The 27,458-nt window shown below is 54.4% G+C and overlaps 1 protein-coding gene across 1 annotated transcript; it reads left to right on the top strand.

Moving 5' to 3' along the window:
• The first annotated feature begins 2,465 nt into the window (after positions 1-2,465).
• Positions 2,466-26,724, top strand: UCK2 (uridine-cytidine kinase 2). The gene is made up of 7 exons (XM_075936954.1): positions 2,466-2,823; positions 13,555-13,714; positions 14,549-14,645; positions 16,239-16,381; positions 23,424-23,521; positions 24,948-24,996; positions 25,220-26,724. Exons 1-7 carry the CDS (start codon positions 2,725-2,727, stop codon positions 25,357-25,359), a joined length of 786 nt encoding a protein of 261 aa, XP_075793069.1. The 5' UTR covers positions 2,466-2,724; the 3' UTR covers positions 25,360-26,724.
• Positions 26,725-27,458: the final 734 nt, after the last annotated feature.

Below are 27,458 nucleotides of genomic sequence, written 5' to 3'. Positions count from 1 at the left end.
AGCCCAGCACGGCACCGCAGTGCGATCAGTGCATGCGCAGCGCGCCAAATCAAGTGGCTGGAGAGCAGGGCTCGCCGCTGCTTGTCAAGCCCTGTGGATAACCATGGATACAAAGCAGATATCTGCAGATTTGCAGGGCACTATGTATATAACTGCAGCAGACAGGTTACCCTGGGTCCTTCAGGAACTGAAAACGGTGGATGGAGGGTGCTAAGGTGAATCATTCAGATTGTAACATCTCCAAAGAGGTAGCATTCCTGAGAGGCACTTGCGTCTATGGTTCAAACTGGGTTTTCCAGACACCAACAAAGAAAGGGCTTTTGGTATTAAAAGGTGGTGTTTAAACTGACTTGGGGTCTTCTTTTTGATCCAGCAAACAGACAGGACCTTCTGCCCAAGAAGAATGTAAACCTTGTGGAAGGGTTGGAAAGACTTTGGCTGATCAGGATCCCATAAGACTGATGGGTGAGCTTTGGTAAGCTTTTAGTGTGTTCACAGGGAATTGTATTAATTTGTATATGTAGCACAAACTGGTACCTGAACTGGATTCCCTTCCATGTTTCCATTATTGGTGTTTTTTGAAAGTTGATATTGTGTGTTGCCTGTCTTCTCCATTAAAGAATTTAATCTTAGATTCTCAAAGGTTAGGTGCAAATTGGGTGCCTAAATACCTTTGAGGAGCTGAATCTTATTTTGGGGGGCAAAGATTATATATATATTCTGAGCTCTTGTTACACTGACCAGGTCTACATTTAAAACACTGCAGAAAGTACACCAACAGGACAGCTTCTCCCATCGGTATAGCTGATTCACCTTGGCAAGAGGCGGCAGCTATGTCACATATGGACTTGTTACACTCCTGAGCAACGTAGTTATAGCAACGTAAGTGTGCAGAGTAGACCTGGTCCTAATTATTTTACACACACCTTTTTAAGACAGAAGGGGATTCTGAAAGACAACTTTAGGCTGAAATAGAGCCTTTCTTCTGATATGCCATAGGGGATGTTATTTCTGTATGTTGTAAGACTTTGTGTGGGGTTGGCCGTTTTTCATAGCATCCTAACACGATGGGATCCTATCTTTTTATTGATGGCTTCCTCAATTTGTTTTATGTGCCATAAAACTGCTGTTTTTAAGACTGGACTGTGAATACTAATAGGTGAGGAAATTCAGTGGTGTGCCTCTTGGAGAGAAACTCAGTTCTGGCTACAGAGAAGGGAGAATCTGCAATGGGTAATGGTCAGTGCAGAAAGTCATAGACATGATAGACATTTTGAGCTCTGTCTCCACATAGGGCTGCAAACAAAATGGGGCAGATCTGTATGTGGCCAAGTAGAGCAAAATGACCTGAAAGATACTAGACGTAATTCCAGAGATGGCTCCAATGGGGAAAAGGAGCTGATATCCAGATGCTCAAAGGTATTTAGGTGCATAATTTCCATTGCTCACAATGAAAGTTAGGTACCTAAATACCTTTGAGGATCTGAGCCTAACTAAAGGCACTGATATGCCCTGTTGTTGTGTTGTTTGTTACAAACATTTAATAGTTCCTCGTGCTTGTCACTGTGCCGCCAATCATAGCTTTAAAGTTGATATGGAGTCATGGGAATGCCATTGGAAATTACCCTTGCAGGAAGCTCTCATTTATATCTCTGCCTATAGCACTTCCTTCCTTGGCACTAGCAGAAGGTAGAGCACAACTGGCGCAGAGGTGGGCCCCTCTGACATTACAAGAGACACTCTGAGGAGTATGGGGACAGAAGAGATGACACTGATGAGCCCACGTCCTCTTGCAGTTCATATCCTGAGTGCTGGAATTTGGGTCCTGATCATGCAACCCTTTACTTGTTTTAAGAATCAGAAGAGTAGCCCTGTTATTCTGAATCTGCAAACACCATGAGGAGTCTTGTGGCACCTTAAAGACGAGCAGGTTTATTTGGGGGGCATCAGCTTTCATGGGCAAAATCCCACTTTGTCAGACTGAGGTTTTGCCCCCAAATACATTTGCTCATCTTTCAGGTGCCAGAGGACTTTTCGCTGTTTTCATCTACTTAAATGTATTCATGTGTGTAAAGTGAAGTGTGTAAGTTATGCCTATAAATTCCTGTATCAGATGGGGGGGGGGGGGAAGGGGATGAGTTCCATCATGAACATTACTGGGTTCAACTCCAGTAGCATCCCCTGGCAGCAGGTCTCTGGAAATGGCTTGGGGAAATGCATCCCCAGAAAAGGCTGCTCTGAGCTGATTCAGAGCAGCGGGTAAAGATGAGAATGAAATCATCACATGCATTCAGTGCCATATCGGGGTATCCTCCCTGATAGCAAGGCAGGGCATTGGGAAGACTCGGCGCCCCAAAGCCATGATACAGGCACTCCCAGGGCGGCCGGTTTGGAGCAGAGGGCTTCAGTGCTAGAGAGGGGTTAACTGGGCGCAGGTGTTGGAGGAGGCGTTACCCGGACACGCTCCGCTTTGTCCTCCGCAGCAGCTGGAGGCGGCAGTGGGCGGAAGGGGGATGGCTGCTGGGTACTTGCGGCTCCTGAGCCCCAGCCCGGTGGCAAAGCCAAGCCTCGGCCCGCGCGGCGGGAGCATGTGCAGCTGCGGCAGGCACCTGGCAGGGAGCCGCAGGCTGGGGATGTGAAGCAGGCGGGGAGAAAGGCCCTTCCTTGACTCGTCAGATCCATCCAGCCCCACCAGGCGACGGGCGAGCCGGCGGCGTCAGCAGCATGGCAGGGGACAGCGAGCAGAGCCTGCAGGAGCACGGCCAGCCCGGCGGCGGGGAGCCCTTCCTCATCGGGGTCAGCGGCGGCACGGCCAGCGGCAAAGTGAGCGGGGGAGCGCGGCGCGGCGGCCACATGGCCGGGGGCGGGCGGGCCCTGCCCGAGTGCCCCGGCCCCCGCTGGGCTGCAGGGACACGTGCGCGGGGGGAAGGGGCAGGAGAAGGCCCCGCTCACCCTGGGGCGCGGCTCCTAGCCAGGCCGGGCGCCCCTCTGCGCTCGCCGCCGGGGGCAGGGCGGGTGGCGCGGCTTTGCAGCCCGCCCCGGGAGCGAGCTGGGCTGCGGGCGCCTCCGCAGAGCGGCTGCTTCCTGCCCGCGGGGCTGCGCCAGACACAAAAGGCCGCCTCCCGGGGCAGGTGGCGCGGCGGGCTCGCTCCGGAGGGGCCCCGGCCCCGCGAGGAGCAGGTGTCTGGGGGGCCGGGGGGCGCCCCCCTCGGCCTCCCTTCTGCCTTGGGGGCGGCGCTGCCCCGCGGCGGGGGCTCAGAGCCGGCGCAGACTTGGGGGGGCCCATGAGTGTCCCCCTCCCCTCCCGGGCTGACCGCCCCCTCCCCCGGCCATGTGGAGGCGTCGCAGCGGGCCCGCCTGCCTGGCAGGGGAGGGCGGATAGACGCTGTTGTGAGCGCGCTTGGCCCTGGCACCGGTGCCGTTGTGTTAACCGCGCCCGCTAGACCGGCACCTGCGCTCCTAGGCGGGGGGGGGTACAAACTAGGGGCACAGACAGCGCTGGCGGGCTGACAGTAACAGCTGTGAACTGTAACCAGGGACATTTCCCCAGACTAAACTCCTCCACTTTATTAACGCGAGAGCACCCTCGCTGTTCCAAATGGTTCATGAATCTCTGGGCTCTCCGTGTGTCTAGCTCGTATGTGTAAGCACCCCTAGGAGAGCTGGCTCGGGGATGTTCTAGCTGCCTCCAGAGCGAGGCGCTTAGCTCTTCACTTTCCTCATGCTAATATTCAACTTCTTGGCATAATCCGCTAGAGTAACAGCTTTAAAACAACACCAGTTTAACTCTGTCAATAGACCCCCGCCCCCCTGACTTCACCCGTGCTCTGGTCCTTTTTAGCTGGGTGCTGTGAAGCTTACACACGTGTCTGTGTACTATGCCGTCCCCAAAGATCTCTGGTAACTTGGGTGGTTTTACAATTGTATTGACCTTTACTGTATTTTGAAAGACTCAAACAAATAGAGGCAACACTGAAACTGGCTATCCGCAGATAATGAAACGGGCAGAGGAGGGAAAGGACAAATATTTACCCTTCTCTAAACCCTTTCTGGTGCAGTAATCTGAAGTGTTGCTTAGAATGATAGGCAGCGAGGGTCGTGATCCCTGCATGGGATGGGAACATGGGGGTCTCTTGTTGACCCAGATTGATAGCAAGTGTTGGAATCCTGCTGGGAGATGCTGACTCATAATGGCAGATGTGACTCCATAAACTCCACCCTTGACAAAGAACTGGAGGGAGGAAGGGAGGAGAGAGAATGTAGGAACTGCTGAGTTCTTGGAGAAGTGGCTTGGCTCGAGGCTTATGGTGGGTTTGTTTGAATTACTAGTAGAGGTGAACCCTGGCAAAGGATTGCTCTGCCTACTGTTTTTGCCTATTTCTGTGTTCCGGGAGGGGATTTCTTCCAGCACATGGTGTCCATTTAAAAAGTGTTCCAGGTGAATACGCTTAAGGTGGAAATGCTCCTGAAATCATCTTCATTACTGGGAGCACTAAATGCCTGGCTGCAACTGGAAGAGCATAGGGCTATGTGCCCTCAGCTTTTTATGTATTTATTTTTAGGTGACTTAATACATCAGGCCTTCATTGAAATGATAGCGGTGGCCTTTAGCTGTTCCTCTTGCTGGTTGAAAATACACATGTGCAAGTTCTCCGAGTGAAACGTCCCAGAGAAGAAGAGGGGTGTGGAAATCTCTCTGGGAACCAACTCTGAATTGTTCCTACTGGTTCTTTTCTGGTGACTCAAGTGTTCTGGGCTTGTGGAAGGCCTTCCATGTATGGGCCTGGCACTCTAGCTGTCTCCGTAGCATTGTCTGTCATTGCACAGTGTGATGTCTTGGAGCACTCTGCTTTGAATCCACAAGGTGAGGCCAGTAATTACAGTCCACTAGGGTACAGTTCCCAGCTTCAGAGTGAAACCTGTTCAGCAGCAGGTGCTGCTGTAAAACAAGGAAGGGATTTTCTTGTCTCTGGCCAGGTGGCTTACTACATGGCCTTTCCTTTATCAGCTTTGACTTCCCCAGGCCGTGATTGCAGGCTGCCCTTTAAAGGAACTCGGCGGATGAGTGCAAACTTCAGAGCTAGCTCTCTTGCAGTCACAGAAGCAGTGGGCAGAGATTATTGATGCTTACATTTTTAGTATCTCAAGGCCTCTAATTTTGGTGATATTTTGGATTGCTGTGATAGAAGGCAAGTGGGTTGTTGGAAAAACAAAGAATGCTGTAATATCTATAGTGATATGCACCACACTGAGCCTGAGACAAGGGGTGCCCTGCATGAGGGCAAATAAACTTGCCTGGGTGCCCTGTGGCTAGCAGTATGGCTGATGATCCCTTCTTAAGGTCCACGTGCACTGTCCCTGGTTAGAAGCAGAAAGGAGGTTGGGGGATGGGAGGGGAGAAGGAAGACAGATTTTCCTATTCCAAAGCTACAAGTCCCTCTAACTCCTAGTAGCATTAACTGTGGACTCTTGTAAACACACTGCTATCTTCATTCACTCTGGTGTGTTGCCAACCGAGGATGCTTTCCTCGCAAAGGGGTGCGTGCAAAAAAGCCGTTGAGTCACAGACGGGCAACAGTTTCTCTAGAGACTAAGCAGCTGTGAGACCATGGAAGGGGAGTTGAGAGAGTTTCTGTGGCTTACCACACCTGACTTTTAGCATGTCTCCTCTTGGTGAGCAAGCATTCCTTTCCAAATTGACCACCCTCCTCCGCCCCTCCCCCGAGGGTTGGGGAAGAGGAGTTCAGTTAGCATTTTGGTAAATGGATCCAATTGACTTTTTTTAAAATTTTCTATAAAGAATAAATACAAGTGAAGTCCCGTATAAGCCCCCTGGATTGTATGTCTCTGAAGGCCATAAGCAGGGCCGGTCTTGGGGACAATAGTGCCATGGATGAACTAGTACAGTGGTCCCCAACGCAGTGCCCGCGGGTTCCATGGCGCCTGCTGGGGCATTTGTGTGCCAGCCTAGCGATCAGGGCCAGCCCGAGCCATTCTTGCACCCTGGGCGCCCGGCGCATGTGCAGTCCCCACCCCTGGATGGCCGGCAGCCCCAAAAGGTTGGGGACCACTGAACTAGTATTTCCCCCCCCCCCCCCGACCCTCAGGCTCCCCACCCATTCCCTAGCCCCAAGTACCCTGCTGGAGCCTCACACCCAGGGCCTGCCTTACCTCTTGGCTACAGTGTACTGGGCAGTCGTCCAATCACAAGGCCAGCCTTGCCCACGTTGCAGAAGCGTTGCTGGCCGAAGTAGGAATAGGCAGTTGAGAACACGGGTTGCTGCTCATGACTAGAGCGGTCACGGAAGAAGCGCTAATGTGATGGCCTAGCAGGCCACAACGCAGCTCCTTTATTAAGAGTCTGTTTTCCAGTGACGTGCATCGCTAGTAAGAGCTGGCTGGGATACAAAGCCTTCCCGCTGTCTGAGTTCAACCTATGCTGGGCTGCTCTAAATACATTACCCTCTGATGGTTGTGAAGAGGTAAAACTAGCCCCCCGTTGACAGTCCCACCCTTTCCTGCTCTCGTGCCCCTACCAGGTGATTTCCCAAGGCTGGTCTTAGTATTGCTTGCTATGCTTATTAAATCCTCTGCAACAGCTCTACTTCTTCTCCGAACCAAAGATCCAATGGAAACTCCTGCTGCCCTTCCTTTCTCCTTGAAGGAAGGATTCCCTGTAAGCTGGGTGCTTGTGCAGTCGCTCGGAGACTCGAGTGATGAGCAGAACTCCCAATGTTTCTACTGCTGGTGCACTTTTGCACATGCCTCTGCATGTGGATGGAAAAGAGTAGAGAGAATACTGCTGTGGACAATTTTTTTTTACAATGTTACTGGCATAGTGCACCATGGGGAGTGGGCAAAGCAGTGCATGAGGGAGGTCTTGCATTAATCCCACATGACATTCTCAAACAATCCAGGGATATGAATGGTTAACCAGTAAACATCACCCTCCCATATTTCTATGTGATCGCTCAGGACCTCTCCCATTTTACAGGTAAGAGAAACTGAGGTGTAATTCTAAGACTGTTCAAATACAGGTATGTCAAACTGGCTTTGTTTTACGTTGAGGTATGGAGGAGCAACAGCTTCCAAGCACCTGAATGAATTAGGCCAAATATGGATTTTTTTAATGTGGCCAGCTAGTTTTATGTTCTCAGCACTTTTGGGTGAGTTGGCGGAAGACAAGCTGCTTTCAGCGACATGCCTAGCTTTGCATGCTTGTGATAGAATATGTGATGTCACCAGGACCACAAAGGGAGCTGGTGTGAGCGCCGGGCCTGACTTCTGGTTCGTAGTTTCTAGCCCATTCCATATGTATAGCTTGTTGCTGGTCTGCCAAAATGAAGCTCAAAAGGTCCCTTGGGAATGTTGACTTTTGATGACAATCTAGTGGGCCCCTGCCTGGTTCCCCAGAAGTCTGTGCTGCCTGGCTCAGCTCTTCTTTGCAAGTCCTAGCTGCTTGCCCAGAGCTGGGGCTCTTTGGGCAGCCCTCCTAGAGCTGTTCTCTGAAATTCCGAGCGCCTCTTGATTCTACAGAATCTCTCCCCCCCCCCCCCCCCCCCCCCCCCCCCCCCCGGCCACTTACCCTCCCCAAACCTCTCACATTCTTGTGGAATAGAAAATGCTGCCTTGCGTTCAAATTTACTTGAAAACTGAACAGCAGAGAACCAGGCCCAGAGTTCACGTGGGCATCCAGTGAGAGGCCTGATGGCACATTTCTACTGGTGAGTGAGGGCTGCTCTCTTGGCAGCAAAGCGAGGAAGCCAAGTTTCCCTGAAATCTCGAGGGAATTGCTGCTCCTGGAATGTGCTAGAGGAGTCCTGGATGGAGGGATATACTAAGTAGCAACTGCTTCCAGGCATCTGAATAAATGAAGCCCGGGAGTAAAGATATCCAAAGGGTGTTGGAGCAAGATGCCTGCCTGTCATAGGCAGGGCTGCTTCCATTTCCGCTAGGATTAGTGCCGCTATCTCTGCGGCCGGGCCCCCTCTCTGGACCTGGAGTAGGTGCACAGTTCAAATAGCTCTTCCTTAATGTTAAGTGAGCCGGGATGATTAGAAATGGATCTTTGAGCTTGGTACTTCAGAGGTTAATGTGGCTCCCAACTTGGCTTTGCAGGTGTCATGCGACCATAAAAAGACACCTTTGTACCTGATGCTATTCAATGCAGTGCAGAAAAATCCCAAATGCTTATGTTATAGCTGTCTTCAACATTTCACTTGCTAGTAGGTTGGATTAGCTTATGGGCTAGATATTTGACTCATTCTCCTAATGTTAATGTTCTGAATAGCATCAGGCCATCTACAGAGCTGCTTGGATACCACGCATGAGTAGGAATTGAATATATTTGATGGATGCAGGTAAAATGAATGAAAGGAGTATTCCAGTCCTTACTAGCTGCCATTACTGAGTTCCTTCTACCCCTCTCTCTCCTCTTCTGTTACAGGCCATGTTGCATGTCCTCCTGAACGGTCTCCAGTATTCATTTCCTATTTCGTTTCCTCCTTGATTTTCCTTCCTTATTTTCCTCTTACCCTCCTAACATTGTCCAGCCTTGTGCCTATATTGCAAACAGATGTGAGAGTCTGCAAGGGAAGAGGAAGATGTTTCCGTTGCATAATATCTGCCCCTTTTTGCTGCAGGAGGGGCAGGGCTTGCCCAATAACTCTCTTCAGCCTGTACCCTGCTGGTACTCAGAATGTTCTCCAAGTCCTAGCAGAATGTCACGTGCATTGTTGCCACGGACTCCTGAAAAAGAGGAGCAAAAGAGAACAGGCCTAAAGTCGCTTGTCGCTCTGTTGCAGTGTGGGATTGCTCTGAGCAGCAGCAGGGTCCCAGAGCAGGCTCGGGAAGACCTCTCGGCTCCAACTTCACTCAGGTTACGTTACAGGTGCTTGCTTTGTGGCCACGAAAGACGAGACTAGTGTTGCAATTTAAGTGAAAGCTTAGATTCTGGAAGAGGGGAAGGCCATCCCCTGGGAAAGCATCCTGTTCCTTGGTGCGTGGGTGGCTTTTGTCCAACTCCTTCATGACACGTGCCCATCTGCTTGCATCATATCCTTTCTGAGAGAGCATGACTAAAACCGAACGCCCTAGTCTAGGTGACAAGGCCACATTCGTTTTATATAAATGGAGCTGCTTTATATGTATTTTACAGTAATGCCTAAAGGCTCCAGCTGAGATTGGGGGAGGGGCTTTGTGCTCATCTGAAGAGCTTGCAATCCAAGTAGACCGAACAGAGGCATGGGGAAGGGAAGGGACTTGCCCAGGCTCTCACTGGTCAGTAGCAGGAATCGATTGCAGGGCTCTGGGGTACTGGTGAACAGGACCACACTGCTCTCTGAAGGCTAGAGGTATACACAGTTACACCGCAGCCCACCCCCTTCATGCTGCTGCTTCTAAGCCAGATCCCCAGGAGCACCTGCCTGTCTCTTCCCCTCTGTGTGTCTCCTCCCCCCTCCTATTGCGCTGCCTCTGATACAGAGGCAGCAGGGAGGGTAGTTGGCTCCTGGGAAATTTCTGTGGCTACACGTTTACATAAATAAGCATGTTGTAACATCCCTGCAGAAGGCATTACCATAGCTTCTGTCCCAGTTATTGATCCTAGGACATTCTTTTACTGCCAGCTGCTTCACGTCGAGTTGTCAAAAAATGTCTCATCCCACAGAGCTTAGTTAATGTAAAGCCCAGCAGTACAAGTCCAGATTACTCCTTCCAATATGCATTACCTTGCATCTGTCAGCGCTGGATTTTCTCTGCCCATCCACTGAGCATGGCTAGAGCCCTCTGAATTTCTTCAGTTTCCTCAGCACTTCACTAATGTGTAACTTCTGTCCTCCGCCATCTTTGCCCTCTCTCTGGTCATGCCCTCTTCCAGATCGCTAAGGGAGTTTTCACGTCGCTCCCTAGTTGCAGTCTCCTGTATGTTCTACTTGGGATTTGCATCATTTGTAGGGGGAAGCTTCCCAATGCTAGAGGCATTTCTGTTCCCATGTGCAGGGAGCTTATGAGCTTGGTATCTCTAGTCTTTCCTTCTCAGAATCTTCCTTTCAAGCCAATGGCTGAAGTTTTACCACCAGGGCACCGTTCGTTGGTGTCCATCAGAAGCAGCTTCGCAGAGAGGGACTAGATGTTTTCTCTACACCACCAGCTTTTTGGCAGGAATTTCCTGAGGGCTTTTCCTCCTTGTACCCTGTTAGCCTGAAAAATTATTTGGGGGAGGGAGGAAGGAAGAGTTTTCCCCCAACAGTTTGATTGGATATGGGCAATCCCATTAGTGAACAGCTGAGCGAGTAGTTCTGGGGGGAGAGAATCCTCACTGTTACTGGAGTTTTAAGGGTGGGTTTGGGGCGGTTTAATTTTCCCAGCTGTACTGGCTGAAATGCAACAAGCTTGTTTGGGTGCAGAACTGAGGAAGTGAACCTGAGCCATCTCATTCCACTGCTCGAGCAAAGGGACGAAAATGGCTGCAGTGATGGAGGGGGAGGGGGAACAAGTCCAGCTTGTGAAATGACCCCGTTGGTGACCAGCCGGAGGGGGAGCGATGTGGCTCTCCTCCTTTCCCAGAGTCTGTCCCCCTCTTGGGACCCTAAGCCCAGCTCCCTGTGAAGCTTGGCGGGACCTTTCCTGGTTGCTGCTCCTGCAACAGGTAGTCTCACTTGGCCAGAACTAGCTCCTTCCAGCTCCACCCCACGGTCCCCTCCTTTGGAAGCACCGTTCCCTGCATGGTTTGCATGGATCAGCTCGAATCACGGACCGGAACTCTGCACAGCTGGAGGCTCAGGCTGCCTTGGCGCTGAATCCCTCCCTTGTGTGGGTGGGACACGTGCCCTTTCGGAGCAGTAGTTGATCGGAGGGTAGCATCCGTAGCCATCTTTCCTGGCTGGAGAGCAGGAAATCCCCCTGGGTGCCTCCCCCGTTGTTCCTGACAGCCCTTCAAATCCACTAGGAGAAGTGAAGCAGGCTCCTTAGCCCACACTGTGCTGCTTCTGCTGCGGCTATTGACAGCCACCCCTTCTGGTGCCTGATGGAAGCAGGCTGCTGGAAGGCAAAAGCAGCTTTCCTGTGCTCCAGCCAATTCTTGCCTGACTGCAGGGAGGCCAGAAGTTACTCCCTCGGTGTTCCCCTGGCTGTGACATCTGTTCTCTCCTGCTGCCTGGCACACTCTTTCTGTCTTTGATTCCCAACCGCGGGGACCCAACCCCCCCATCACCTGGGTAAACAAAGTGTAGCTCCATGGTAGTCAGACTGACACCAGCTGACAAAAAGGGCGAACTCCCAAACAGAAAGGTCATGGGAAACTTCCACAAGGAACCTGGCAGAGGCTGGCGGCGGGCTCTACCCGTAGCACGTCCTGACCATGATTCTCAGGGCTGGAATGTCAATATTGATGGGCAGCCGCCTATCTGCAGGGAGAGGCCGTGGAGGCTGAGGGTCTGTGTGGCAAGTGTTTATGACAGCAGTAGGATACAGTTTGATAACCCAGAGCGCAATGTTGATACGCAGCAGGGAAGGATTGGGAAAGCAAAGGGGGGAGGGTGATGGCAGATAAGCCATGTGGCTGGAGTCAGGAAATGCGCTGTCCTGCAGTGTAGGGCGGTGGTGGGATCAGATGCTCCAGTTGGACTCTGTTTTTAATTAGTCTCGATAAGCGAATACCCGTTGGTATCGACAGGAATTGTGTAGCTGACGGTTGCAGGAGTCGGAAAGGGCAGCCACCTCCCACGTATAAAGCACAACTGGCCGACAGTCGCTGAGGTGGGAGTGGGATGCACCCTTTCCTGACCCCCTGCACAGCTGCCTGTGTGCTCTCCACCCCCACTAACCTTCCTTTCATACTGTGGGGTTTTGGGTGGTGGTTTCTAAAGCTGGAATTGGTTTCAGAATAAAAAACACAAACCCAGGTGCTGCTGTTGTAGCTGAGTTTTGGGGTGCTCCAGAAACAAGCTCCAGCTGCATGCGAGGAGGCTGCACTTCAAAACCTGAAGTGGTGACTCTCATCCGGGCTTCAGGGCAGTTCTGCCTCTCCCAGTGCATGGCAGGAGGCGGGGTGTTGCTGGAAGCTGTGGGGCAGGAATGGAAACGTGGGGCACGTGGCTGGGAGGGCAGTCAGCCTGCAGGAAGGGGAAGGAGTGTCAGCTGGCGAGGCAGCAGGCTGGCTGAATCCGTTGGGGGGGGGGGGGGGGGGAGTCAAGCAATAGCTCCTGATTTTCCCCCCCGATGCCTACCAACTGGATGCAGTGGCCAACATCTTGTAGCATAGGTACCCAGAATGCATTGCCAAAAGGCTGCCTGAACAGGCCAAGTGTGGCAGGCAGCTTTCCTCTGTCCTGCTAGTTCAGTTTTTAATCTTCGGACCTGGTCACACTTCAGCCTAATCCCCCAGCATCTGCACTTGGTGTCCTCTTTGCTGCCTTCCATTCCGGTGCCCCCATGTCACTTGCTTCCCTGTTGAGTCAGTTGGGTAGGAAGCAGCAGGCATGGAGCTGGGGACTTGCACCAGCCACATGTCTCCTTCCCCCTGCTGTTGGGACCCTTCCCAGACTAGCTTAATCTGCATCCCAACAACCAGATCTTGGGTATATCTGAAAGGGTCACTTCAGCCATCTTCCCTACAAACGGTTTGGGATCCCCAGCAGCCCCTCCATGGGGCCCATCCCCAACCCCCAGCTGCACGGCTCTTCTGCTCTGCTCCCTGTCAGTGTGAATGGGCAGGATGTCAGCCGGAGCCCTGTGGCCTGTGTCAATACAAACCGAGCTGCTCATGAAACAGCTTCTTTAGCCTCTGTGCCAAGAGGCACCAGGATGTGCTTTCTGCAGCAGCAAGCAGGGCTGGGAGAGCTCTGATAAAGGCGCTCGTGTGTTCTGGCTGGTACAGAATCCACTACATTTTGCTGGGCTTTATTTAGGGTATTGAACTGACTTCTGTACAGACTTTCTGCCTGCTAGCTTCCCCCAGGAGAGCCTGAATTCCGATACATCAGCAACGGCTGCTGAGAGGAGAACTCCGCAGACTTCCACGTGTGAGTGAGGGGAGAATGGGGCCTGCCACCTCGTGTCCCACAGACACGGCTCTTGGAGCCGGTTTGAAGGCAGCTCCCTGAGCCTCTGCTGCTCCTTGCAGGCCTGCTCGGTTGCTCTTAGTGAGGACTGACCCTGACCTGAATGGGAACCCCAAGGGCAGCGGAGCAAGTGACGTGGCTTCATGCTGAGGAAAGCGCAGAGCAGTCCCTGGAACTACTCCCGCAATAGGGGACAAGCCAGAGACTGGAGGAGGAATAGGATAGTGGAGATTTGTGGCAGCTAGAAGGTGTTGGGCTTGCTGGGAAAATGGGTCTAGTGAGTGCAGAGAGGGAGTCATGTGTCGGCTCCCCCCAGCAAGTAGGAGTCGGAGACAGGTGAGTGCTCCACTCCTTGGCTAAGGAGCAAAGCGTCAGCTGAGGATGGGACTGTCTTGCCCTCTCCCTCCCCCAAGGCTACCAGGCTCCTCCTCAGAGTAGTGTCCATTAGCATCAGCCTCCTCTTCTGGTTTCCCCCTTGCTTCATCTCCGGAAGTCGTCGGTTTGCGCCAGAATCGTCCAGCTGCTGGGCCAGAATGAGGTGGATTATCGCCAGAAGCAGGTGGTGATACTGAGCCAAGACAGCTTCTACCGGGTCCTCACCTCTGAGCAGAAGTCCAAGGCGCTCAAGGGCCAGTTCAACTTTGACCACCCAGGTGAGTGGAGCCTGAGCTTTGGGAGGAGGTGTTGGGCTGCAGAGGGCATCAGTGAAGCCCTCTGGTCCAAGCCGTTGCTTTCGTTCCACTGGCACAAACCCTCTTGGCAATGCCAGGGACCCAGCATCTTGCCCCCGTGCACCAATGCTGGGTGGATGGCTAACGATGCAATGCACCAGCTTGCTTGGGACCGGCGGGGTTCCTAGTGCGGTGAACCTGGGATGGAATGGGCGGGGGAGACTCTGATGGGCGCTCCCGTTCCCCTAAGAAGTCCACACCTCCTGGAAGGTACCCTGCTGAGCAGGGTCTCTCCAGAAAACAAATTAGCCTCAAATACAAAGGAAGCCCAATTCCTATCCCTACAACAGACTCTTTCAGCCGCGTCATGGGCTGGTGGGAAATTCCAGAACCGCCTCACCCAAAGCCCTGCTGCCTTGGGCAGTGAGCTGCCTGCTAACAGAGCCCTCTCTGTGAAGCTGTGGGCGGGAGCCGTTCCGGGAGAAAAGGCTGCTCTAGTCTCCCAGGGGCTGAAGTTTGGGAGGAGAGTCACTCTCATCTTGGCTTCAGACACAGTCAGTATGAGGATTGTATTGATCCTCCAGGGCTAGATCCCTGGGCTGCTGTATAGCAGGACCACCCCCCTGAATCGATGGCGTTTTGACTCCTTTCACCAGCTGGGATCCTGGCCCATTAGCACACCGACCTTGAGACCCTACGAATCTGCCTGCCTGCCGTTCTGGGTAACTTACCAGGAACTCGGTCTAGTTGGAAATAGCAGGATGTATGGGGGCAGGGGTTGGCAGGCAGCCTTGGTAACAGCTTGTCTCTCCTCAGATGCCTTTGACAATGAGCTCATCGTCAAAACGCTCACAGAGATCATGGAAGGGAAGACTGTCCAGATTCCTGTCTATGACTTTGTCTCCCACTCCAGGTGAGAGAGAGACTCCTGCTGCTTTGGGCAGAGCTGCATTACCGCACCCTCCCCGCCCCAAGTCCTTCTAATTTGCAGTACGCTCCCTTCCCTGACACTCCAGGCAAATCTCTTGAGCAGAAATGACCAATCTGGGGTCTCCCCCCGTCAGTTCCTTTTTTGGCTCAACAAGTTTTGTTGCTATGGGGCGGGCGAGTGTTTCTCAAAAAGGGGGTGTGATGCCGAAAAGTTTGGGAACCACTGACCTACAGCGATTGCATGATTCTTGGTGCAGAGGTGGAGTACTCTGCTGTCTTAATCAAGTCTCTGGAATCCATCCTCTGCTAGCATGGGCCATCAGACCTTTCAAGCTTCAGTTCATAGCAGAGAGTGTCCAGAAGTGACTTGCTGGATTGAAGACAAATGGAGGATCCCCCAGGGCCCACTAGACCCTTGGCCATGTGGAGGGGTCCCATTGTTCTCACTGCCAGAACCACCTTCCATGCATGACTCATCAGGCCTTTTTAGGCAGGTTTTTAGGCCCGCATTCCAGATTGACGGTTTGCAGGAAAGTCCATTCAGCTTCCTTGTTCATTGAACGTTCCTTGATGGGCCAATTAATCTGAATAGCCTTCCCCAGACACGCTGGCTAGCTACTCTGCGGGTTTTACTCCAGGGGCTAGGATCTGAAATAGACATGTAGCTATATTCACCTCTTCAAGTATAGAAATGCTACACAAGTAGTATAAACCGAATCAGCGAGTCATAAGCTTTTCATAGGCCTCTTACTTGGTACAAAATGCAGTGCACATTTATAAGCGTGAATATAATAACTTGTATGCCCATACTAGCGGGAGCAGGTGTGGCTCAGGAAAGTGGAGGAACAAAATTTAGAAAAACAGTAGTCCATTATTGTTTTTTGAATGGTAGAAAAGTTGCACCGAGTTCTATAGGAATTAAAATATATACCAAAAAATATAAAACCAAGTTTACATGTTATCAAAAACTTTATTGTAAACGATTTTTTTCATTATTCTTAACAAATATGTACAGATTTTTTTCCACTTCCAACTCTTGAACACACAACCTAGAATTGTCCATGTGAAAAGCAAGAGGTCTCCAAATCAATTCCAACTACTTTAAGTGACTGTCCTTGCGCTTTATCAGTATACATTGTTGAAATATAAGTTGACAGTTGATATAACTGAGGTGAGGAGCCTGAGGGGAGGGAGGGGGAAGGGAGCTGCACGTTGCTTCCTTGTCCCTCCGCCGGCCATAATAAGTGACTGGCCCTGCCGCTTCCCCCAGGAAGCCGCTTCTCCCTGCACTGCCAAGCTCGGTGCAGCCCCGGGGAGAGGTGTCGGTCTCATCTCTTCCCTCCCACAGTCCCTTAAAACCTTCTCCTGGATGAAAGATTATCCCATGCAAAGTTTGGTTGCGGCAGCTCTTATAGCGTCCAAGTTATTAGCGCACAAACATTCTCCTTTATATATTCGATTACAATCCACTAAGGTGCAGAGCCAATCAACAGCCAGCCCCAGCACATCTCCCATCAGAGCAGCTCTTCCTCCTGCCCTGCATCTTGTTCTGACATGCCTTTCTTGTGCATGGCAGGAAAGAGGAGACGGTGACGGTGTACCCTGCTGATGTGGTCCTCTTCGAGGGCATCCTGGCCTTCTACACTCAGGAGGTCCGGGACCTCTTCCGGATGAAGCTGTTTGTGGATACAGATGCAGATACCCGGCTATCCCGCAGAGGTGAGGCTGCGTCACTAGCCAGGTAGAAAGATGCTGCCTGGTGCATAACGGATCTGAGGAGCTTGCTTCTGTGAGACATTGAGAGCAAAGTGATTAGAAGCAGGATTGGTCTGGTGGATCAATGGAAGGGCATCTTCCTGACCCTGAGTCAGACAAATAGCAAGGGTGCTTGGCTTCGTGATCCAGGATATTAGATTCCCCCAGATGGCATCAGGAAACTCCTACCCTGTATCCAAGTGGTCATGGAGTGTGAGAGATGCTTCCCAAAGCAGCTGGCTTTGGTCAGTGTGAGTGACAGGCGTCCCAATCAGCTGTTCAGCTCTGTTGTGACACACTGCAGAGAGCAGCGTCTAGCTGTCGTGGGCCCTATGGATTCCCTTCAGAGCAGACGAGTGACTATAGCAAGGTAGAGTCTCTGCAGACATGTCTCCTGACGGTGAATAGGTGGCTGTCTCTTAAGGGCCTGCGCTGCCCCCTCCGCCCCCCCCCCCCCAAAAAAAGTTGATGGCTAATGGCACTGCATCCTGGAACTCCTTATGTGTCTACTGCTGGCTGGAGCAGATGGTTTAGGGGTCAGTCCACCCAAGCAAAGCAATTTTTGGAAGTATTTCTGGGAGCTGATGGGTCTGCCTGCTAGACTTCCCCTTGCCTGGTTGGCTCCACCTATGAAGGCTGGCCAAGAACTGATGGTGTGGGGGGCATTGCATGGCAGTTTGGAGTTGGGAATGGGGCTATGTAGAACTTGGGAGGAGAGAAGGGCTTGTGACACTGGGTTGTCTTTCTCAGCTGCCTGTAGAGTTTGGGGAGTAACAGGCGTGTTACATCCACTAGTGAGAATCTCCCTGGAGTCCTGTTGCCTCTTCTGTCCCAGTTCCCCGAGGGCGCAGAGTAACCTGGGAACGTCTGGCTCCAGATTTCCCCTGCCGCTCGGAGTAATGCTCGTGGCAAGAGCCGGGCTGCCGGAGAGGCTGGACTCTGATGGGGCAGAGGAAGGCCCTGAGTATTCCGCCTGGCTCACACGGGCAGGTCAGTTAGACGCTCTAGTTACCATACTGCCAGGTTTTGGAACTGAGACGACTGACCCGTGCAGTATCCCTGAGCGCCTCGCGGTACCTGAGCCCTGGCTCCAGTCACCTGCAGTACAACATCACATGGGCACAGCACCACTGGCCGCACTCCTCCTTCTGGCCTGGTGTTGCCAGTCAGTGCTGCCGCTGGGTGGGTTGCATAAGAACGGCCACACTCAGTCAAACCCATAGTCCATCTAGCCCAGTGCCCTGTCTTCCGGCAGTGGCCAGCTTCAGAGGGAATGAACAGAGCAGGGCAGTTTGAGTGATCCATCCCCGGTTGTCCATCCCCGGTTGTCCACCCCCAGCTTCTGGCTGTTGGAGGCTCGGGACACCCAGAGCATGGTGTTGCATCCCTGATCATCTTGCTAATAACCATTGCAGGAGCTGTCCTGCAGGAACTTTCTTTTAACTCGGTTACAATTTTTGGCTCTCACAACATCCTGCGGCAACGAGTTCTGCAGGTTGACCGTGCATTGAGAAGTACTTTCTTATGGTGTCCCAGACCAGTTACCTATAAACTTAATCGGTTCTTGTGTTATGTGAAAGGGTAAATAAAACTTCCTTATTCGTTTTCCACACTTCAGAATCTTATAAACCTATATCCGATCCCCCTCTGTCTCTTTCCCAAGCGGAACAGTTGCAGTCTCTTTAGTCTCTCACATGGAAGTGGTTTCATACCTTTAATATTTGTTCCCTCTCTATCTTTGCCCAGCTCATAAAAAAGATGAATTATAATAGGAAACCAGCACTGCATGCCGTATTCAAGGTGTTGGCCTACCAGAGATTGAGTGTCACTGATATTACAGTTCTGCTCTCTCTCCCTTTGCTTATGGTTCCGAGTACTTGGCTAGCATTTCGACTTCTGAAAACATCCCTCTCAATATTCAGCAGAGCTATCCGCAGTGATTTCGCTATCTCTTGGGTGGGAACAGCTAATTTAAATCCCCACCTACTGCATGTCTGGTTGGGATTGTTTTCCAATGTGCATTTGCTTTTTATCAACATCACTCATCTTGCTGCCCGGTCTCCGAGTTCCACGAGCTCTCTTAGTAACTGATTGCAGAATGCATTGGGCCTCGCTAGCGTGAGTAATTTTTTTGTAGTGTCTGTACATTTTAGCACCTCGCTGTTAAATGATTAACCGTGTGATCACTTACAATGTCAGTGTTTGCACCCGGGGCGGCAGCTGGCTCCTCGCGCACACCGGCTCCTGCCTAGTCTCAGGGAGCCAGCTGCTGCTATCTCTGATGGAGAAGCAGCAGTGCAAGGCAGCAGGTGGCTCCCCAGGAGCGGTGCAGAAGTCTGGGTAACGATAAGCTCATACCTGTTGGTTATCTGTTTACATGGCGCCACTCTTGCTGCCCTAGTTTGCACCTTTATTCCAGGTCGCTTATGAATATGTTGGACAGCACTGGTCCCAGGAGAGATCCCTGGAGCACCCTGCTATTTACCTCTCTCCAGTCTGAGAACTGACCACTGATGCCTCTGGAGTAACCAGTTACGATCCAGGAGAGGACCTTTCCTCTTATCCCATCACTGTCGCCTCACCTAAGAGCCCTTGGTGAGGGCCCTAGGCAGAGAGTTGTTGGGATAAATTCAAGTTGCCCCTTCAGAAAAGGGTTTTCTTCAAGCTGCTCCAAACCGGTGACTTGAAGAGCCCCTGCGGCCCAACTCACACCGGTCGCGTTGCTGTAGGACTCCAGTTCCTTGGCCTGGCGGTGAGCTCTGCTTGTGCTGAGCAGGGCCCTGGCATAGCTCATTGTTTTCTCAAAGGTCTCGATTGGAGCAAGCCTGGCATGTAGAAAGCAGAGGATTGGCTGCTGGGGCGTGCTCAGCAGTGGCTAGGCCTTCCAGAACAAAGAGGGGGGGCCGCGGGCAGCCCTGCTCTGTGGCTGGAGGGGCAGCGTGGCGAAGAGGCCTGGGTTAGCACTCGCTACAGAACAGGAGTTGCGTTGCAGGGTGGCGCTGCCGTGCACTCACTGCCTGGCCTCCCCCGAAAAAAGGGGAGCCCCTGTGAGAGTGTCAGTCTGGACCTGGACTGATGACTTGATGCCCTGTGTTGGGATCACAATGCCTGAGCCAGCTGCTGCGGGTGCCTCGTTGCTAACGTATGGCCTTAAACCCAACTGTCTGCTAGGTCTGGCTCTTCCTGCACTGTGGGAAGGACTTGGGCACCAGAGGGGCTGGAGGAGACTAGCCACTGGGAAATACTGGTCAGGAGGTTTTATTATTATTGGCTTAAGGCAGGGATTCTCAAACTTGATACTGCAACCCCCCCCCAGTTGTTCGCGACCCCCCGGGGGGTTGGGACCCACAGTTTGAGAAATGCTGGCCTAAGGAATTTAGAGAACTTTTAATGGGAGTTGTCTTTAAATCCCCGATGCTTAGAACTTCGTGCAAATCAGCTTCCCAGAGGGCATGGAAAACGTGAAAATGCCCCTAACCAATATTTTAAATAGTTTTGTCTAGAGTAAACGTTGTGAAACTAATTCCGAGCAAATGCTGTGAAAGGGGACATTTCACCGTCCCCACGGTCGTCAGCTTTGCAAAGATGTGCTTTTACACTGGGCCCCAGCTACGCAGCCTTGGGTGTGCATCTCCGCAGCCAGGGTGTCGGAGGATAGATCGAGGACACCAGCGTAGATCCCTTCCTAGGGTTCTAAGGAAGGCCCGCCCAGTACACGTTGACGTCTTCTGTAGAACTCAGAGATGTGTCATCGTGCCGCTGAGCTGAGATTTCAGTGCTCATCACCAACGCTCGAGCCAGGATGCTGCAGGATCCCTGTCACGGCCAAGCCAACCGCACTGCCTCATTCGCAGCTGAGAGAGTGTCAGTGCTGAGGAACACTTCACTTTTTCACCCTTCTGTCTCCTCTGCCCAGCCGGCTGCTTGTGTGTGACTCATTCCAGAGGCTACAGCACAGTCCTGGCTGGGGAGGGAAGGAGAACTAGCAGGTCACAAACACTGTCTTGCAAAACAAGTCTCTTGCGCCATGGGCGTGATATGGGGGAAATCTAGGATTTGCCAACCGTCGGACTTTCTCCAGCTCTGCAGGTGGCTGGCTTGATGTTCCAAGGGAAGGTGACAATCTCTTGCATTTGGCTGACATGACAACGCTTTGTATAGGGTCTCTGCACACGGGCCTGGCGCCTGTGCAAATCAGATAGTGCCATGAAGCATGAGATTTAGCTACTTCTGCCTCAGCATGTGACCTTGGAATGTGGCTGGTCTTACAATTATCCAGTCCCTTTAAGGTCCACCTGTAGTTCCTTCTGGTGCTAGAAACTGAGAAATGGCCCTCCTCCCAGCTGAGGAATGAACCCCCCTCCCACCTCCATGGAACAACTGAGCCACCTGATTTGGAGAGACCTCTTCATTGAGGGCGCAGGTGTGGCTTACAGGCCTTGGCTAAGGGAGCCCTGGGGGTTAGAAATCTTAGATAGTGAGGGGCCAGCCATGCTCCTGTGAGTACTCGATTACCCTCCTCTAGCCCTTGCCATAGATAAAGATCAGTGCCTGGGAGCTGTTGGGTGGAAAGAGATGGAAGGACACGCTCTGCCCATCCCAGCTTCTCAAGCCCTGCAGCCGGGCCCCTGATCACCAGCCAGCCAAGTGGAGAGCAGCTCCCTCATTGTTCAAGGACTCTCTTTTCCGGGGGGGGACTGACTGACCAAAGACTTTGTGTTGCCTTTCGTAAGTGTCGCAGGCAGCATTAGCCACGGTCCCCTTTCTCTCCTCCCCTCAATGGCCAAGCACGTACCTGCCTTGGCCAGCAATGGGCTGGGGGAGTGCCGAAGGCCTGTGTTCAGCAGCAAGCCAGAGCTGATGACCAATGGCCCTTCCTGGCTGCAATCTCGGCTCTACAGAAACGAGGCAGGATGAGGCAGTGGGAGCTGGCTGAGTCCCACGCAGCCGACTCCCGAGGCATTACCGTAACCTCGCTGGGAGCAGCCCCCTCTCGAGGCTTTGGCTTTTGTAAATTGCATCATGGCCTTTCTGTTCAGAGAGGTCCTGCTGCCAGATGGCAGAAGTGGCCAGCTGCTCCAGATACCGCCCTGTGCAACGGGACAGATCGCCTCCCCTCCATTGACAGGAGCCTTGCCAGGGACTGATGGGAGATGCATCTGGCCTGATCTGACCTTCTGCCAGCCCCCCTTGCTCTCATGTGGAGATCAGGGTGCGAATCCTGCGTCAGCAAAACACACTGACGCTTAGGACCTAAAAAGGACCGTGGCTCCGGATCAAGCCCAATTCCTGGGGTGAGAGGCCTGGTGGAAACAGGATTAGTCTCCCTTGGGCACTCCCTGCCCGAGTCTGGCCCTACTGCTCCCGCTCAGTATCGCTGTTGGCACGATGGTGCATCCGAGGTGCTATACTCCCTGCCGTTGTAACCTGAATGCTGAAGCGCCCAGCCACGTGATCATACTTGTACAATGGCCAGTGCCGGCTGTTTCAGAGAGCGGTGCAAGCATCCCACAGTGAGTGGGATAAACTGCCCTGGGGAAGGTTTCCTCCTGTCCCCTGGTAGCGAATGCCCATGCGTGTCCTGAAGCATGAGGCTCTGTCTCCTAAATGCCTCTGGGAAGCCGTCTGGTTCTGGGCTCGCTTGGTGGTTAATAAAGCCTCATTGTGGCAGAAGGGAGCAGTGGAAGCCACGCTAGCCGTGGAGTCATGTGAGACCCTCACGCGCTTGCTAGGGAGTGCAGAGGGAACCGGGAAAGCTAAACGCTCCCTCCTCTCTCCCGGTGGTTGTGTGCTGCTCCGAAAACCCCAGCTCAGATCTCGGCAGCTCACTTGGAGAGAGAAGTCGGCTGGGCTGGGCGGCAGGGAGCAGCCACGGAGCTTGCCAGTCTCTTCCCGTCCCCTTGTGTGCGCCGCGGAAGGCGTGTCTCGAACAGAGCCAAGCCAACGCAGGAGACGCCAGAGCTGCTGGGCTGGCTCCAAACAAGCACTTAGAGCCCGGTGCTGCTCTGCCAGTGCGCTGGGTGTTCACCGCCCCTCTGGCTGAGCCTCCTGGGCAGGCCGTTGTGCCGACACGCTGAGGGGGGGAGAGTCCCTTCAGGCTCATTCTGAAATGACCCCTCTGGGTTTGCCCCAGCTTCAGCCGTGAGCTGGCTGCCCCGGGGCCAGCCCTTCGTGTAGGGGGCAAAGCCCCACCACACCAGTCACTGCTGTGACCGGTTCCCGTGCTTTGCTGGGGCTGCTGCAGCGGATTACGGGAGTGTCGGAGATCTCCAGGGCATGCGCAGCCAGGCTCTCCTGCCCCCGGGGAGGGGGAGGTACGGGATTGGTCAAGAATGAGACTTGGGAGTTCCACGACCCATGTGACCATCTCTTATCCCCGCCCCAAATTGTACTCAGACCGGCTGCCCCCCAAAGGGGCTCGGCAGGGACACCAAGGCAGGGCTCCTAGGTGGGGAGGGGAGGTGGCTTTCACTCTTCTGCCTAGGGACGTTAGTTGGGTCCCTCTCCTGGCTTGAGAGCCTCCACCCTCGCATTCCCACCCCCCAGATAGGACTTATCCAATTTGCACTGTGAAACCTGCTCTGTCCGCCTTGCCTTCTGCGTGCCCCGCCTTGGGGGCAGTGCAGGCTTGGGGTGTATCCATGCAGCCGGGTGAGATTGGAATGGGGGGCTGCAGGTCAGGATCGAGGAAGCGGGGGGGGGGGCGGACTCCAGTAATGCAGTAGCCTCAGGGCTGGGGTGCTTGTATTGGGAGGACTGGAGGCAGGACTGGAGTGGCACGAACTGAAGTGTAAACATAGAACGGCCTCAGGATGGGGAAACTGGCACAGGCCCTGCTCCCCGTTGCCTGGTTCGGGCCTGTAATAGCCTCCTCACGGCATTGGAGCTGGCCAACACGTGGCATTGGAGTGTGAGAGTGTGGCCTGCAGGGGCCAGCTGGGGAAGGGGGTGGGGACGCATTGGCTGGTGCAATTGGCTCCTGACTGCCTTGTTTTTCTCCTCCTAGTGTTACGAGACATCAGCGAGCGAGGCCGGGACCTTGAGCAGATCTTGTCTCAGTACATTACCTTCGTCAAACCAGCCTTTGAGGAGTTCTGCTTGCCAGTGAGTGAGAGAAAACAACCGCCCCCCGCGCCGGCTGGGAGCTCTCCTCTTGCCCCGCCCGGCAGCCATGTCTCCTTGCCCCGGGCAACACGGCAGACACATGGCTCTTGCTCCATGGGGCTGGGATTCCCAGCCGGAGGCGGCAGGGCAAGTCTGTGTTAGCAGGTGCCGCTGGCGCATAGCCCCTGTGGCTTACAGGCCATCTGGCTAGGCTGGGAGGCAGCTAGTGCCCAAAGCTTCTGGGCCCCCAAAAGGAGGGGCGGGGCACTGCTCTACTGCAGCCGTTCTGGTTGCCTGCAAAGCCAAAGAGGAGCTTGCTGGGGACTCCTGGAATCGGAAGGGAAGTGACTCCAGGTGCCCCCAGGGGAGGTGGAAATGGTTTTGGCTCCCAAGGCAACCTGAGGAGGCACGGTGAGGCTGGGCTGGGGGGGGGGGGGGGGGGGGGGTGAACAGAAGGAACCCGCTGCCAGGCTGTCTCCTGTTTAATGACTGACAAGGCAGAATTAGGGTGGGAGGGGCCTGCAACAAAGATCAGGGCTGCTTGTGCCCGGCACTGACTAAGAGCCAGACCCTGCCCCACCGAGCATGTGTAGGCACCGTGGACCAGGAAGGATTTCCCCCCCCTTCTTGCCCTTGGGGATAGTGAGACTCTGAGCTGTAGTGACAGGCCCCAGGTCATAGGTCGGTCGGCGGTGGGGTGGGACTAGAACCCAGAACTCCCGACTCTTAAGTGCTTTAACCATTGGACCACCCTCCCCCTTAACTGTGTGACTTTCCCATTCCCAGCCCTGCACGTCCTTCCCCTGGAGCCGAGGAGGGATGCCCTTGCTTTGCTCCACCAGGCGAGCTGCCTTAGCAGGTCCCTTGAGGAAGCAAGGGCTCTGGGACAGTCCAGGCTTGGCCCCTTCTCTCCAGCTCTCTGCCGTTCCACCTGGTGACTTCTGGGCCATGTGGAGTGGAGCAGCCCTGCCCCAGAGCCAGCTCCCTGCTTCATGGGGTCAGGGCAGTGTAGAGGCCCAGCAGGAGGGGGAGCTAGTCAGTTGCAGACGCGGGGGCAGGAAGCTGTGTTCAGCCAGCTTGGCATGCTCCTTTCCTGGTCACGGACCCCCGGCAAAGCTGCCCTCCCCTGCTGATGGCCCGGCAGGGGCAGGCGTGCGCAGCAGCGATGGCAGTAGCAGCTCTCTCCCCGCCCCCGTTCCTGCACCCGTGCAGAGCAGGCCAGGCAGCCAGCTGTAAGCACTGGGCTCTGTGGTACTGGGGGCAGGAGGGACACAGAAGCCCCCAGAGCATGGTTCCCAAGTCCCATGCTGGTCACTGAGGCTAGGGGGCTGGAGGTCGCATGGCTGGACTGCGGCACGAAAGCTTTGGAGGTAGGGGAGCAACGAAAACGGGTCAGTGACGCGCTCTGGTGTCTCCCTTCTCACAGACCAAGAAGTATGCGGACGTGATCATCCCCCGGGGGGCGGATAACGAAGGTGAGCGGTGATGCGCCGCCGTGGCCGGGGGCTTCATGGGGTGGGCGGGGAAGAGCGGCTGAAGTGCAGCCTGCCTGTGGGTAGCTGGCTTGGCTGGTGATGCGGCTCCCTGCCGTGCTGCCAGCCAGCCGCCTGACGTGTGCCTCGCTGCATTGCGGGGAGTTGGGGACAGCCCCGTTCTTACTTGCTACAGCCCTAACCACCTTTCTTCCCCCACCCCCAGTGGCCATAAACCTGATCGTGCAGCACATCCAGGACATTCTCAACGGAGGACACAGCAAGCGCCAGACCAACAGCTGCCTGAACGGCTACACCCCGCCGCGCCAGAGGCAGCCTTCCGAGTCGAGTAGCCGGCCACACTGACCCCAGACCCTGGGGTGAGGTTGGGGGTGGATGGTGGTTGGGCTTTGCTGCAGCCGATCTGTGCATACTGAGTCCGCTCGCCCCCTGGCCCCCAGATATTTAAGAAACCGGATGGAGACACATGCCTTTAATTTTGTATCTTGGAAACGAAAGAGGAGCAGCTGGGCACCCCGGATCCCAGGTGCTGTGGGGAGGCCGACCGCTGGCTTCGTTCCGTCAGCGCTCCCGCCGGAACCGGCTATACATAGCTATAAATACAGATTCGCTCTATTTTTGTGTAACAAGAACAATGTAAAACGACGTGCCATAAGGTATTTGCCAGGCTTGGTATTGCTGGGGGGTTGGGATGGCCGGGGGGGAGGGGGACTGCTGGGTTGGGGAGCTGAGACGCTCATTGGTGAGCGTAGGAGGGGGGGTTTCAAACAAGGCAACCAAATGGTGTGAGGGCTCCCAGCGTTCAGCTGGGCCAGGCTTCAATGGGGCACAGGCTGTGGGACTCACTGGTAATGTCACTGCAGTGCTAGAGCCTCCCTGGAGACCCAGGTGGGGAGGGTGGAATGGGAGTTTGGGGCTGGAGCTGCACTGGACAGAGTCCCTTCTGCTCAGGCTGGGCTCCGAGGGACAAGGAATCCCCCGCGTGAACCCGGCGTCCTTCTGGGCTCTGCACCGTAGCCTCAGCTGCCTGGCGCTTTGCTCTCTTGCCCTCCGCAGCTCCCCGCGTGGGCCTGGTGCCTTGTCGGCTCATTGGTTGCCTTGGGTGCTGGTGGGAGGTTTGTGGGGCCCACAGTGGGCGTCTGGAGTCCTGCACGGCTGTGGCGTGTTTCTGGCCTTGGGCTAACTGGTGAGGAATAGCAGAGGCCTAGCGTCTCGGAGAAGGTTCTTCCATTCCCCCTCTGGGTTCAGCTGGAGGGTGTGCGGTGGTCTCTCGGGTGCGTCGAGACAGCAGCTCTATTTTGGGATCCTTCCGCAATCCCGCAATAGCATTTTCCATGGCTTGACCGCACCTGTTGTGTTGAAATAGTCGCGAGAAGCCACGCCGTTTGTGTCGCTCCAATGGCGTAGCTGCGGGTGCAGTGCAGACGCACCCTCTGAGACCTCCAGGGGGCACGGAGGGAACAGGTGCCCCAGGTCCGCACTGCTGGGGCAGAACCCTTCCCTCCTTTCCTCTCCTGTGGTGGGATGTGGGAGCCCTTCTCCCCTCCATCCCATCCAGAAACACCCGCCTCCACAACCTCTCTTGCCAAGGCCCAGAGCTGCCTGGGAGCCAGCGGCCAGCCCTTGGAGCCAAGGGCGAGGTTGCCAGGGGCTGGTGGCGACTGACGTGCTGTTCTGCCCTCCCCTGTAAATAAAGATGAAATAACTGGATCCTGGTGCTTGTCTCCTCTGTTGCAGGGGTGGTGCGGCCGTGGGTCTCCCTGCTTTCTGCTCTGGAGGGAGAGCCTGCCTAGCAGCTGCAGGTGCTGTTGCTGCGGACTGACGGCTGGCTGACCAGGCCACGCTCCTGGCTGCCGCGCCACAGCAGGGCGTCCTCCAGCCCGGAGGGTGGATTTAATCAGCAGCTGTGACAGGCCTGGCAGAGCCAAAGCTTTTGTGTTCTATGGCCCCAGCTTAGAACGGCTGCGCATCTTCCAGCTGACCCATGCGGGCTGCTGCTCGTTCTCCAGCGTGCTGAGCTGCCAGAGCCTGACGCTGGCCCTCCAAAGAGCAGGTTGCCCACGTGGCTGAGGGCTCCAGTGGAGGTCCTGCCTTGGGCGCACCACTGCTGCTTGTGCACTCACCCAGGGCAGCGGTAGCCCTCCAGCTATCCTCCCTCCCTCAAAGGCCTCAGGCCTGTCATGCAGGAGTTCAGCCAAGGAGCCCCTGGCTGGCCCTGGAACCAGGGTGCTACTGCTCCCTGCACGAGGCTTCAGTGCCTGGAAACCAAGTCCCTTTGCAAGGTGGTTTTGCCCTGGCCTGTATTTCAATATGCTTTGACCTTTTCCACACAAGTTAAACTCCCCTGCCCTGGCTTTCCTTGCCAGGTAATGCTGCTGGTGGATGGAAGGGCAAGGGGGAGATCCCTGCTGAGCCATGGGACCCTCCAAAGCCAGGGGAGTTGG

Source organism: Pelodiscus sinensis, chromosome 9 (assembly GCF_049634645.1).
Source record: "Pelodiscus sinensis isolate JC-2024 chromosome 9, ASM4963464v1, whole genome shotgun sequence".
Classification (NCBI taxonomy): domain Eukaryota; kingdom Metazoa; phylum Chordata; order Testudines; family Trionychidae; genus Pelodiscus; species Pelodiscus sinensis.
The sequence above is the reverse complement of the archived record's forward strand: the minus strand, read 5'-3'. Positions and strand labels throughout refer to the sequence as shown.